The following is a 14,067-nucleotide window of genomic DNA, read 5'->3' as shown; positions in this document are numbered from 1 at the left end:
ACATCAGGTGTTAGCAGGGCCACTGCTTCCTCTCCGGAATCCAGTCTCCTGAGCATACAGGTCTGAGGTGCGCTGTCACCTACACATCCTCCTGAGCTTCTAGGGGCTACTCCAGATCATAGCTCGGGGCACCAAATCCAGCGACGGTGAGCTGAATCCTCACCACTGAGACTCTCTTCCGCCTCTTCCATTACACCACTCTCTGACCCATGGTAGCCCTTCATCTCAAAACCTTTAACTTATTCTCACCTGCAAAGCCCCTCTGGCCATTTAATGTGGGATAGTCACAGGTTCCAGGGATTAAGATGTGGGCATTTGGAGGTGGGGTGGATGGGTTTCTCTGACTTCTCAGAGTGAGAGCATGGGCTGTAGTAGTTGCAGCTCCTGGGCTCTAGAGCACAGGCTTAGTTTGCTCTGAGCCATGTGGGATCCTCCCGGATCAGGGATCAAACCCCGGTTTTCTGCATTAGTATGCAGATTCTTTACCACTGAGCCATCAGGGAAGCCCTCAGGTGGATTTAAGAGAGACTCCTTATCTAGGACATATTCTTGCCCACAGCACTGGCAGACAGTAATTCCTTGTTTATTTTCACTATTGTCTGAGATCCTAAGAAAAAAATGGAAGTTGATAGACAATTAGTAGCCCTCATACTTAGCCCTCAGTTCTGAGTTTGTCATGTTAGAACCCAATTTCAGGTGGCGCTAGTGATAAAGAACCTGCCTGCCAATGCAGGAGACTCAAGAGTCACGGGTTCAATCCTTGGGTCAGGAAGAGCCCCTGGAGAAGGAAATGGCAATCAACTCCAGCATTTTTGCCTGGAAAATTCCATGGACAGAGGAGCCTGGTAGGCTACAGTCCATGGGGTCACAAAAAGTTGGACACGACTAAGCAACTGAGCACACATCTGGGGGGACGATCATTCTACCTACACACAAAATTCTTCGTATTTTCCAGTTTGTCTTTTGTCGAGTACATGCTTTACAAGTATTTTCCCTCTTGCTCATGCCCTTTTTAAGTATAATTTAGAGGAAGTGTTAGATTCCCCACCTGATTTTTGATACAGTTCACATACCACACAATTTACCACTTTAAAATGTACAATTCTGTACCTTCTAGTATATTCATAGAATCGTGCAACCATACTTCTAGTTCCAGAACATTTCCATCACCCCCAAAGAAGCCCTGTACCCTTTAGCAGTCACTCCCTCTCAGCCCCCAGAAAACTGGTTTCCGCTGTCTCTATGGATTTACCAATTGAGGACATTTAATAGAAACAGAAGCACTTGTGTGGCTCTTTGTGACTGGCTTGTTCTACTCAGCCTATTTCAAGGTTCAAATCGCAACATGTGCCAGCTCTTCATTCCCTCCTATTGCCAAACAATATCCATCATATGTACTTGCATCTTTCAGTTCAGTGGGCATTTGGGTTATTTCCACACCAACTCCAACACTTAGCCACCATGGGGAGCAACTGAACCCACTTGGCCTTGTGACACTAGCAGTCCCAGACACTCGACCAAGAACCCCCGCCCATGTCCATCAGTGCAGATAGGACGTCGCTTCCCTCCCCAACCCCTGGCGCAGCACAGCCCTTTCAGGCCTTTCCCTGGTGCCGGGGGACACTGGTGAGCACACCTGTGCAGCCTGCACTCCAGACCACTGCCGATGGCAGTGACTCCCTCAAAGGGGAGTATTCCAACGGTTCCTACTGCCCAAGAGCCTGGCTGCCTTCCAGAAAGTCTGTACCTACTCACATGAACATCACGCACCAACATCTTCACCAACACTCAGGGCTAATGGTTATGAAACCTTTGGAAATCACATACTGCTTCTAAATCATCCCCAAGGGTACACTTCTATTGACGTCTGCATTTGTTTCTTTATTTGACAACATCTGATTTAGGCTGAGTTTCTCAGGTGTCTTCCCTTGTGGCTGGTTTCCTGTTGGCCCCTCCTCAGCCATGACAGGTGGGCTCATTAACCCAGAGAAGCCTGGCTGTGAACGGTTCCTTACAGTTATACGCCCAGGGATCCTATCTTGCTCTCTACACCCAGGCACACAGACCCAGGCCAACCCAAAGAAAAGTGCTGATGGTCTGACTCCCACACCTGCCATCCTTAAGAAATGGGATCGAGTACCAATCTGGGGAAGTATGGAGAGGCCAGGCAGCTTACCATTTCTATTTCACCATCTTAAAGGTCAAAATTCAGAGTAAAAGGAGATCATACAGACAGTAAGAGCTGGGTCCACCTTAAGAAATACAAATTAGAATTTATGGGAAAAGTTTTAAATGTTTAATGAAAAAGAAAGCAATGCATTATTTACACATGGGTAAGAAAAGGTGGCCCCATCTCCAGAGTTCATTCTGGGGTGAGGTGGGGGGGAAGGAGGTGCTTCGAGAATAGAGTTCGCACAAACCCCATTAAATAGAAACCGCCTCTAAATATTTCCAAATGGATACAAAATAGATGAAGAGGCTCCAGTGAGCAGATTTTTCAGATCAGATCAGCAACTGAAAGTGAAGAAAGATAAACAATAAGAAATAATACAAACAAAATGAAAATTTATAAAGTTAACTAAAAGCTCACAAAAGACTTCACAAAAACAAAGCAAAATGGGAAAACCTCAAGTGCCCCAAACTAGGAACCAGAAGTTCTTCCTACAACAATCACAGACAGACTTAGGGTCTCACCGTTCATGGGCATCTCATCAATCTGAGTGGAGTAGTACTGCTCGATGTCTCTGAGGATGCGGATATCATCATTCTTTACAAAATTAATAGCCACACCCTTTCGGCCATATCGACCTGATCGCCCAATTCTTTAAGAATAAAGCAAAATCACTTTAGTAAACATAGCAAAGAAGGTTTCAGTACATCCACCAACAAGAATGAAACCAAGGAGAAGCTTGCATGGCGTACCTGTGTATGTACAGCTCTCTGTTGTTGGGCAGGTCATAGTTAATGATGAGGGACACCTGGGGCACATCCAGCCCCCGGGCCCAGACGTCGGTAGAGATGAGCACTCGGCTGCAGAAAGAAAGGCATTTGAGACAATCGCCTAGCAGAAAAGGGTCAGACCAGCTATGAGCACACTAGGGCTCCTCATACTGTTCCCTCCGCAGGCTGAAGCGTGCGGGACAGCACCAGAAAGCCCCATTCAGAAGGCGTGTTTGGTTTACTTACTTAAATCATGTGTTTATCTCATTAAAATAAAAAATATATACACACACATATATATAGACTATCTTTTACTCTACTACATTTAATTTGTTTAGAGCCACCACTACTTGGAAAGGACATTTTACTTCTGTCTAGCAAAACATCAAGTACACCAGCCTCACTGATTTTGGTGCACAACACACACAGTGTCTTCTAATTAGAAGTGCAACTCACACCACTCTGTCCTTCTCAAAGGACAGAATCTGACACACCACAGACCCACGCTATCCAATGCTGAGGCCACCAGCTCACAAAGCACCCGAGTGGCTGGTCTGAAATGAGATTGCCTGAAGTTGTAAGATTCACACTATATTTGGATACTTAGTACAAAAAAAAGGGGGGGAGGGCAAAAAAACCTCATTAATATTTTTAATGCTGACTGTATGTTGAAATAATATACAGAATTAAATAACACGTTTACTTGATTTACATTCCTACTGGACATCACTGGTATAGAAACTTTCAAAGTTTCAAGGGACAACAGAACAGGAAAAAAAGTTCAAAAAAACAGGAGAGGTGTTGCTGCTACCAGATAATCACACAGAACTGGAGCCCCGGAGAGAGAGCAAAGAATGGACCCACAGCACCACCTGAGGGGTGAGGCCAAGAGCCATATAAACTCCAAACGGGAGGAGCACAACCGAATCACACATGGACCCGTGAGGGTGAAAACCACTGAAACAAAACACAAATGAAACAGACTTAAGGAGCAGCCTGCAGAAAAGACACCGTTTTCATAGGAGTGGAGTCTTGACAGGAACAACGGCAACCAAGACAACACCAAACACGGGAGGCCAACTGCACCAGGTGCTTCATGTAAGGGATGCGAGCGCCCAGAGCCTGATGTCCACGGGACTCCTGGGACCAACCCTGCTGGACTGCCTCCTTCAACATCAGGAGATGTTTTAAGATGAAGTAGACATTTTCAGTGGAGAAGGCAATGGCACCCCACTCCAGTACTCTTGCCTGGAAAATCCCATGGACGGAGGAGCCTGGTGAGCTGCAGTCCATGGGGTCGCTGAGAGTCAGACAGGACTGAGCAACTTCACTTTCACTTTTCACTTTCATGCATTGGAGAAGGAAATGGCAACCCACTCCAGTATTTTTGCCTGGAGAATCCCGGGGATGGGGGAGCCTGGTGGGCTGCCGTCTATGGGGTCACACAGAGTCGGACACAACTGAAGCAACTTAGCAGCAGCAGCAGACATTTTCAGAGACCAGATGACACAAAATACAGAGACATTCTTCAGGCAGAAGGAAATGCAGCCCTGACAGAAACTGCTCAGAGATAAAGGAAAGAGAGAAGAATAACGAGTGTGGCACAAAGCATTTATGATATGAATTATACCCATTTCATCATATGAAGCAAAAACGTCTTGTGGGGGTTGAAATACATGTAAATTAAAACACATGAAAACAGCAACAGAAGTCTGGAGGGTCACTGAAGTCAAGGGTTTCAAGTTCTCTATACCCTCAGGGGAGATGATAAAAGTACCATCAACCACAGTTGCTGATAACTCTTCAGCATCATCAGCAGCTAAATAACACAAAGAAATAAAATATAAACATTTTCCAAAATAAAAAGTGAAGAAAGGAATAACAAGAATAAAATCCAAACTAAAGAAATAACACGTAAAATACACTTAAAGATAGACACAACTGAGTGACTGAACAACAAACAATAACTGCAGTATTTACATTAAACAAAACTGGGCTAAATATTCCAATTAAAAGATAGCAATCATCATCAGATTAAAAGAAAAGGAAAAACAGGGACCTCCCTGGTGGTCCACGGGCTAAGACTCTTAGCTCCCAATTCAGGGGGCCTGGGTTCAATCCCTGGTCGGGGAACAAGACCACACAAGCCGCAACTAAAGATTCCATGAGCTGCAACTAAGACCTGGTGCAGCCAAATAAACCAACTAACTTTTTTTTTTAAAGGAGAGGAAAAACAAAACCCAACTCTATGCTGGTTGCATGAAACCATCCAAAGCTTAAGTCTGGAAACCAGATGTGCAGGAAGAAAGGTACATGAAGGAGGCTGGCGGAGACGAGCAGGGTTCAGGACAGAGGCCCGAGTAAAGCGGGGCAGGTACTTCCAAGGTAACGGCTAAATCCTCCAGACGTCTAGTAATTCTGAACTTGGACACACAAGCAGAACCCCCAAGAGAAAGACCAGCACTCTCAACACAGAAGGAACAGAGTCAAGGGGAGAGGGGTAAGGATGCAGGTCTGAGAAACACAATTAACCCACTGAAAGCCAACAGGCACAGCCAGGACACAGGACGCCAGCACAACGCAGAACCCATCCTGTCCGAGCACAAAGAATGGTCTTAAACCAACCCCATGCTGGGCCACAAGGCACCTCTGAATACATACTCAGGGAAAGAAATCATACAAAGTGGGTTCGCCAGCTGCAGTGAGATTAAGCTAAAACCAATAAAAAAGGATAAACAGAAAATCCCTTTTTTTTGGAAACAAGAAAAATATGCTTCTAAATAAGACAACTGATCCTCTAGTTAAGGTTAGTTCTCACCTCAGCCTAGTCTGTCACATCACAGTGGCTGCCCTGCTCACCAAGCATGTCAGCGACCTCCCTGAGCTCAGGTAACACCCCGTAAATGCTAGCCAGTGGCCTCAGCACAGGAGCAGAGGGCGCATCCAACCTACCTGGCACCTGACCGGAACTCCTTCATGATGGACTCTCGCTCCTTCTGGGGCATGTCCCCGTGCATGGACGACACGGTAAAGTTAGCTTCCCTCATCTTCTCCGTCAGCCAGTCAACCTACAGATGGAATAGACAGGTGCTGCCGTAAGCTCACAAACCAAACCAGAGACTGGATTCAGGATTTCATGTCAATTACCTGCAGGACCAATACAAATACTCACAAAACAAGTGTTCTTAAAACTCACACCGATCTTCACTGGATGTGTAGAAAACTTAAATTTGCCCAGCAAATATTGGGGCAAAAATTCTCTTTAAAAAAATTCATACATATGTGTGTCAATGTTCATTAGAAATTTAAATTCCAATCTTATTTGGAATGTAGTCCAAATCCTCCTTTTCCAAGGAAAGTTGCCAGGGTTCTCAGCTCTACCTGCACATCAGCATCACTTGGGAGCTCAGAGAATGCAGGCTCCGGTGCCATCCACACTAGTGGTCCCGAGCCTACAATCATGGGACCAGACCAACACCCTGTACACGTGTTCTCTGGACATACTTGCTTGTCCACCCATCACATATAGCAACTTGATTTAAAGGGCAAAGCCAAGTGTATGCTGCAGAGACCGTGTACCCAGAGCCTAAAACATGTACTTCTGGCCTTCAACAGAAAAAGTCTAAGTTCTATGATTTTCGTTTTTTGTTTTGCCACAAGGACATTAAAGAGCCAGGACAACCACGCACCTTCCTCTTGGTGTTACAGAAGATGACAGCCTGTGTGATGGTCAGCGTGTCATAGAGGTCACACAGAGTGTCAAACTTCCACTCTTCCCGTTCCACAGCCACAAAAAACTGCTTGATGCCTTCGAGAGTCAGTTCATCACTGGAGGACAAAGACAATTTTATCAACTCATCCCTCCAACACAAACGAGGCGCACACAGCCCAGGTGCCATTCCAGGTGCCAGCCTGAACCCTGGCAGCACAGGAGTCTGGTCATTAGATCCCCACCCCGCCCACCTGCCACATCCTCCCAGGAGTCACCACTTCCACTGCATGAGCCCAAGCTCAGGGTTAGGCTGAACCTTTAACCACACCCTGTATATGGTTCTAAACAAAATGTTTGGCTGTTTAATAGAATACACATTTTATTCCCAGCAACAAATAATCTCACTGATAAATAAATACTATCAGCAAATTTTTACACCTGAAATTACTGAATCAAAGGAGAATATATAAAAGCTTGCTTTTCAAAAGAAAAAAGTTAAAAGAATTTTCATGTTCTGTATGGATGTGAGAGTTGGACCATAAAGAAAGCTGAGAGCCAAAGAATTGATCCTTTTGAACTGTGGTGTTGGAGAAGACTCTAGAGTCCCCTGGACTGCAAGGAGATCAAACCAGTTAATCCTAAAGAAAATCAGTTCTGAATATTCATTGGAAAGACTGATGGTAATATTCCAAAACTCTGGCCACCTGAGGCAAAGAACTGACTCACTGGAAAAGACCCTGATGCTAGGAAAGACTGAGGGCAGAAGGCGACAAAAGAAGATGAGATGGTTGGATGGCATCACCGACTCGATGGACATGAGTCTGAGCAAGCTCCAGGAGTTGGTGATGGACACGGAAGCCTGGCATGCTATAGTCCATGGGGTCGCAAAGAGTTGGACACGACTGAACAACAGAACTGAACTGAAAACCTGATACAACTATGCTATGTTGTAGTCTCTCTTGAGAAACAGGGCGTCCTCACCGTTTTACCAAGATGCGGATGGGGTCGGTCATGAACTTGTTGGTCATCTCGAGGATCTCGTGGGGCAGTGTGGCACTGATGAGCACCACCTGTGTGGCTGGGGGCAAGTACCTGTACACATCGTAGATCTGTTCTTTGAAACCTGGGATGAGGCATGAGACACACAGGAACTTTTAAGGCTGTACACTCTGACATAAGTCGCACATCAATTGTTCATTTAATTAGGTGTAGCATTGTGGTTTTAAGGTATGAGATTTCACAAGGAATCTTCTTACAGAGCTGGACCAAATTCTCACATCCCCTCTTCTCTCCCTGGTGTGCTCTGGCGACCATGATCCCACCCAAGAGTCCTGGATGCCAACAGTTAAAAGCAACAGAAACCTGAGCCCATAACCCTGGGCCTCTGCCAGGTGGTCATACCTCAGTTCCAGCTGTTGGTGCCCTGAGGATGTACACCCATGGTGGCCAAACCTGCCATATTTTAAGTAAATCCAGAGATCTGGATTTTCACCAAAAAATCTTCAATTAAAAACCTCCCATTCAAAACCAATCTCCCACAGATACTGAGTCATGTTGCACACCTGAAAATGTTAGATGTCAGTGATATCTTGACTTAAAAAACCTCCCTATTAAAGAATGCAACTAGTTTACATTATTTCACAGGGTACAGGATGAATAAAATCTGCTGGCAAGCAGGACCTCACCCTCGGGTCACCACACCACCACCTCTGCAGGACGGGGTTTGGAGACAGCACATAAGAAGGGGGCAGGCAGCTGCGAGGCCCTGACTGCTGAGACCAGGGGTCCAGACGCTGTATTTCCAGTGCATTCCCAGCTGACAGAGATGTTGCTGGTCTAGAGACCTCACTTTGTAGTAACTGTACCTTTAACTCAGCTGATGAGCAGGACCTCCAGGTAAGGGGCCCCAGACAGACGTGGGGTGGAGGGCAGCTCCAAGGGACACCATTAGCCTCTAGGTTCTAAGAGAAGTGCTCAAGGACCAGGGACCAGAAAAACACCTGGGAAGAACCCCACGAGTTACTGGTGACTCCTGAGAAGGAAACTATTCCCTTTACACTGGGCGACCAGAATATCTAGAGATGACCCACCCAGCCCCCTGATGTGGAAGTAAGACCGCAGAGAGGGGTGTGCAGGGAACAGAGGCGTGAAGACTCTGAGGCACTGGTCACAGCTGCTACTGAGCCACGGTGACAGCTGTCATTACACATTTCCCAGTCGCTGTGTTAAGAGCACAACTGCTGTCACTTAGGGGTCCTCACATATTTGTCCTCATGTATTTTAGTAGAAATACATGAAACACATCCCAATTCTAGAAAACTCTTGTTATTCATACCTTTATTCAACATTTCATCAGCCTCATCCAAAACCAACATCTTGATAGCACGTGTCCTCAAACTCCTGCGACGAATCATATCTATAAAATTAGATTTCCAAATAAGTAGAGGTCAGGTTATAAGTAAAGAGCCAGCCATTTCAACCAGTATTCATCGCATTTCAGGGACCTTCCCTCCACTTCTTAAAAGTTACTCAAATGCAAAAAGTTATCAGGTAGCATATCAAAATGAAAATAGTCCTCTATCACTGAAGCTCTTTTTATAGACAAAAGCAATTAATCACCAAAGACACGCCCAGGTGTGCCGGCGACAACGTGCTGTCCGTAGTCCAATTTCCTGATGTCCTCCCCCACATTGGTGCCCCCGATGCAGGCATGGCACTGGACGTTCATGTAGTCACCCAAAGCAAGCAGGCCCTGAATGAAAACACAGGTTCATGTCCAAGGTCTGCGCCAAGACCACTCTAAAGTCAGAAACACCTGCACTCTCCCCAAATGAAGACTGCTTCTAATTTACAACGACCATCAGGTATTATTTATGCTATTACTTTTATCATAAAACTACAGACAGCCTAAGTCTCTTCCTTCCATTTTTTTCTGCACCAGAATGAAGTTAGTTTTACTGTTTTTCTTATTATAAAAGCAGTATGTATTAGAAACTATAGAAAAATAAGAAAGCATGCAAAATTCACAATCCTACCACCCAGAGACAACATTAACATCTTAACAAACACATTTCCATTTCCACAATGTTTACACTATAAAGACCAAATAGTTACAATTATTTTTATTAAGATGGACTTTTTTTTGAAAAAAATTATAATTGTAAGATTACAAAAAACTAAGGGGAATCATACAAGTAGAACTAAAGATGACTTCATACAAACCAGTGATTTATGGCAAAACATGAGGAATCAGGGGGGAAAAAACCCAATAGAAGAGACAAAACAGATTCAATTAAGTCAATCAGTTGGCTTGACCAGTGTGAATGGCAGAGAGGGATGACACCTATATACGGACTCCAGACACCCCAAAACCCAAGCTTAGTCAGAAATCTACACAGACTTCAGTCAGCCCTCCCTATCCTTGGAGCCACCTAAGTTCAGATCAGGCAGTTCTGTAGTATATATTCATTTTTAAAAACCTGCATATAAATGGGATTCATGCAGTTCAAACTCATGTGGTTCAAGGATCAAGTGTACTTGCAAATGCGACCCTGCCATCTTTCACCATCTCACCTTCTGGATCTGTACAGCTAACTCTCTTGTTGGAGCCAAGATCAAAGCTTGGGTTTCACGAACCTAGGAAAATAATTTTTGTCAGAAAATAGAGAACCTCAGTATTTTCGAGGGGGGTGTGTGTGTTAGTTGCTCAGTTGTGTCCGACTCTTTGCATCCCCATGGACTGCAGCCCACCAGGTTCCTCTGTACATGGAATTCTCCAGGCAAAAATACTGGAGTGGGGTGCCATTCCCTTCTCCAGGTAGACCGCACATATTCAGACTCAGATCTATTCTGAATATCACCTCATGTTAACCACACATCTGATTTCAGGTAAGCAAGTCTGAATATTACTTAAACCAGACAAGCAGCAATAATGAGGTATACTAGTCAGGATTCTTGTTTGCAGACAAGGATTTCCACTAGTTAACAAAAGCCTCCCAATTTACGACACAGAAAACAATCTATGGTTATTATATGGGAAAAGTTGGGGAGCGGGATAAATTAGGAGTTTGGAATTAAAATATACACACTACTATATATATAAAATAGATAACTTATAATGGAAAAGAATCTTTAAAAGTATATACATATGTGTATATATATCCACACACACATCTGAACCACTTTGCTGTCCATCTGAAACTAATGTAGCACTGCAAATCAACTGCATTTCAATAAAATTTTAAAAAACGGTTTAAATAAAAAGGAATTTCTGACAGGATATTAGCTCAGATACTAGTGTACAATTAAGATTCTCTTAAAATATGTTTATTCAGTACAACTAGATATATTTAAGAACTGTACTTCTTGAAGATTGTAGTTACAGAAGGTAAAGGAAGTATTTCCAAGGATTAAAGTTTAAGATTACCTGAATATCCAGACACTGGAGGACAGAAATACTGAAGGTGGCTGTTTTGCCTGTACCAGACTGAGATCTAGTAAAGAAAACACAGATAAATGGGATGTAGAATGCTGGGCTACATGCCTCTGCTCCCATTCATGTAACCCCTGCTGCAGCAGTGCTCTGAGGCGGTGGGCTGCAGAAGCACTTAGGCAGCTTCTTCCAAGGAGAGTCCCCCCTTCACTGACCCCAATGCCCTAACCAACATCTTAACCACAAGGGGGCAGGACTTAGGCACAACCTTTAAATCACAGGTGTTAAGGACAGTAAAAGTGGCCTTTGCATCGGGGGGTTACAGAACTGCAGAATCTGTAGAATGGGTGTTCCAGGCAGCAGCAAAGGATTACCTTTTATATAACTCTTTTCTACAATTTCAGACTTTTTTTTTTTTTTTTGGTAAATGAGTCTTTAAAAATAAGGCAAATCAGAAACAAAGCTATTAAAAGAGTATTAATGTATATGCCAAACAATAAGTAAGTAAATCTGGCTTAAAGAAAAAAAAAGAATGCTTTCTAGAGTGGAGGACACAAAAATAAAAACAGCCCACAGCTGAAGTCCAGTCAAGAGCTGGTAAAGGCGTTTGAATGGAGAAGCACTAAACTACAGATTCCTGGGCTGACTAGAGCCTGACTCCTATTGCATGAGCAGACTTACTGCGCAATGACATCTCTTCCTTTAATTATCTGCTTAATAGCTCGCTGCTGGATTGCTGATGGTTTTTCAAAACCTGTAAATTAAAACAAAAAAATGAGCTCTAGCCACTAGGACAGCATACTTAAAACCATAACTGGAGCTCCTTGTGGGGAAGATGGTATCTTTTTAAAATTCCCCACCTACTCGTAACCCAATGTCCAACATACTAAGCTCAGAATAAACTACTGAATGAAGTACTAGGCTGAAGGGGATTTTCATACCAACACATAATCTTATTTATACAGAAACAATCTCTAAGGAACATTGTTGCAAAACAGAGAGACCTGAGGTTAAAAAAAGAATGTGGTTACTCCTGGAGAATGGGGGTGAGGGAGGCTCACACTTTACTCCAATTACTTGTGTGTTGTTTGGCTACATTACAATAACCTGCACTGCTGGGGGTTCTGTGACGTTACTTTTTAAGGTAAAAAAGGAGGATAAACCAATCAGTACTGTAGTCACCACTCCCAACCAGTAGTAAGTCTGCAAGTTGTTTATATCACCTAGAACTCCATTTCATCTACTGCTTGGATCACATTCCTGCTTGATGCAGCTACATGAACTACACCACCATCCCTCTATAATGCAAGAAAATAAACATAGCATACTTCAATTTCTGGTAGTTTTCTAAAATATAATACATTTTCCTATCTAACACAAAAGCAAATATAACAGATGAATTAAACCCCTCAAGATGACCCAGCACATGGACTGGGAAACTAAAAACAGTGTTTTTAGGGCAGCGATGTCCTGGATGCCCAGAGGCAGATAGGGCTGTCAGCCACACTACCAGGCCTGGCTGCTATGGCTCTCCAACTCCCATTCCCTCAGCACTTTCTCTGTGCTGAACTGTCACAGTGTCAGAGACTGTTGGATAGAAAAATGTCTGTCCCAGTCCCAGGCATTAAGCACAAGTGTTGATCACTCCCATCTGCATCCCCAACCCTACCTCTTCTCAGGCTCCCCAGCTGCCTCCTTTACATGTCCCACTGGATAGTTCACAGGTCCCTCAAGCTCCACTCATCCAGTAAGAGTTCCCTCCAGTGCCCCCCACCAGAAGAGAGGGCATCATCACCTACCCAGTTATTCACACACCCAGGACTTTCCTCTGAGCCTCACATTCAACCCACAGTCAAACCCCGTCAGCACTCCCATTTCCAACACAATTCCATCATCGTTTCTCTGGACTGGAACAAAAGCCTCTTAACATTCCCTGATTCCTCTCCTGCCTCGCCTCCCCCCGTTTTCAGATACCCAGGACCACCTCTGTAACTGTAAATCTGATCCCACCACTTCCCTGTTTAGAACCCTCCAGAGGCCTCCCACTGGACTCAGAAATAAAATTCAAATTCTTCATCATCTGGCACCACGTTTGTTGGCTGTACCCCTCCCCGCGCCCCAATCTTGCCCCTAGGTTCCCAGGACAAGGGGAATTCTTTTTCTTTCTGGAATACACAAGGCTTCAGGCTGCAGGGCTCTGGGACCAGCTTCTCTCTCTGCTCGGTTCTACCATAATCTACTCATAACGGGCTTTGTTCCAGGTCTCAGGTCAAATGCCAGCCTGGGAGGTCCCAAACCTAACTACCCTATTAACTCTTTCCTCACCCAGTCATGCTTGATTCAGTTAACCCGCTTTATTTTCTTCGTAGCCATTACCACTTTTTCCCAAATGCAACTTAAGCTCCCTAGGCCTGTCTGGTTCACTGCTAAGCCCTCAGTGCCTACAGCCGCGCACGTTCTAGCATCTGTTACAAGACAGTCATCCACTGAATGAATGACTTGGGAGTGCACAGAGAACCCTGCAGCCCTCGCGGGACCCAGCACGACGCCCTGCCGAGAGAACCCTTGAACCAGCCGACACAAACGCGGGTAGGGCCCCCGGGCTAGGCCTCACCTCCGACCGCCAGCCCCCAGGGCCGCAGGACTCCCAGTCTCGGACCCCAGCCCCGGTCGGGCCCCTGCTCTCTCCGTGGGCGCATCCAGTCTGCGGCCCGAGCCCACCTACCTACCGTAGGCATAGATGCCGCGCAGCAAGTCCTCCCGCAGGCCCATGGTGTCGAATGTGGGGGTCACGTCCACCTCCTCGCTAGTCTCGAATTCCACTTTGGTCATGTCTTCCTCTTTGAGTAGCCGCTTCCGCGCCGAACCCGAGGTCGCCATCGTGGCCGTAGCCGCCATGATACCGAACGGGCTGAGAGCCGAGCGCGCGCCGTAGCGGAAAGCGGAAGCAAGGCCCCGCGCCGCCGCCGCCAGGAAGTGACGC

General features: G+C 45.3%; 1 protein-coding gene across 1 annotated transcript; it reads right to left on the bottom strand.

The window, feature by feature from the left end:
• Positions 1-2,273: 2,273 nt before the first annotated feature.
• On the bottom strand, positions 2,274-14,055 carry EIF4A3 (eukaryotic translation initiation factor 4A3). Its single transcript, XM_019982193.2, has 12 exons — positions 13,814-14,055; positions 11,766-11,838; positions 11,079-11,145; positions 10,226-10,288; positions 9,272-9,404; positions 8,988-9,068; positions 7,634-7,775; positions 6,630-6,768; positions 5,893-6,008; positions 2,923-3,030; positions 2,695-2,822; positions 2,274-2,514 (listed from the first exon to the last, which is right to left on the bottom strand). The coding sequence occupies exons 1-12, from the start codon at positions 13,980-13,982 to the stop codon at positions 2,498-2,500; spliced, it is 1,236 nt and encodes a 411-aa protein (XP_019837752.1). The 5' UTR covers positions 13,983-14,055; the 3' UTR covers positions 2,274-2,497.
• Positions 14,056-14,067: the final 12 nt, after the last annotated feature.

The sequence above is a fragment of the Bos indicus genome, chromosome 19, assembly GCF_029378745.1.
Source record: "Bos indicus isolate NIAB-ARS_2022 breed Sahiwal x Tharparkar chromosome 19, NIAB-ARS_B.indTharparkar_mat_pri_1.0, whole genome shotgun sequence".
Taxonomy (NCBI): Eukaryota; Metazoa; Chordata; class Mammalia; order Artiodactyla; family Bovidae; genus Bos; species Bos indicus.
Note: the sequence above shows the minus strand (reverse complement) of the source record. Positions and strands in the feature narration are given on the sequence as shown.

Excerpts from the sequence above, each read along its gene's own strand:
- EIF4A3 (XM_019982193.2), bottom strand. The coding sequence starts at position 13,982 with ATGGCGGCTACGGCCACGATGGCGACCTCGGGTTCGGCGCGGAAGCGG. Across the intron at positions 11,839-13,813 it reads GCGCGGCATCTATGCCTACG|GTTTTGAAAAACCATCAGCA; the intron begins GTAGGTAGGTGG and ends TTTAATTTACAG. Across the intron at positions 10,289-11,078 it reads TCCAGTGTCTGGATATTCAG|GTTCGTGAAACCCAAGCTTT; the intron begins GTAATCTTAAAC and ends TTATTTTCCTAG.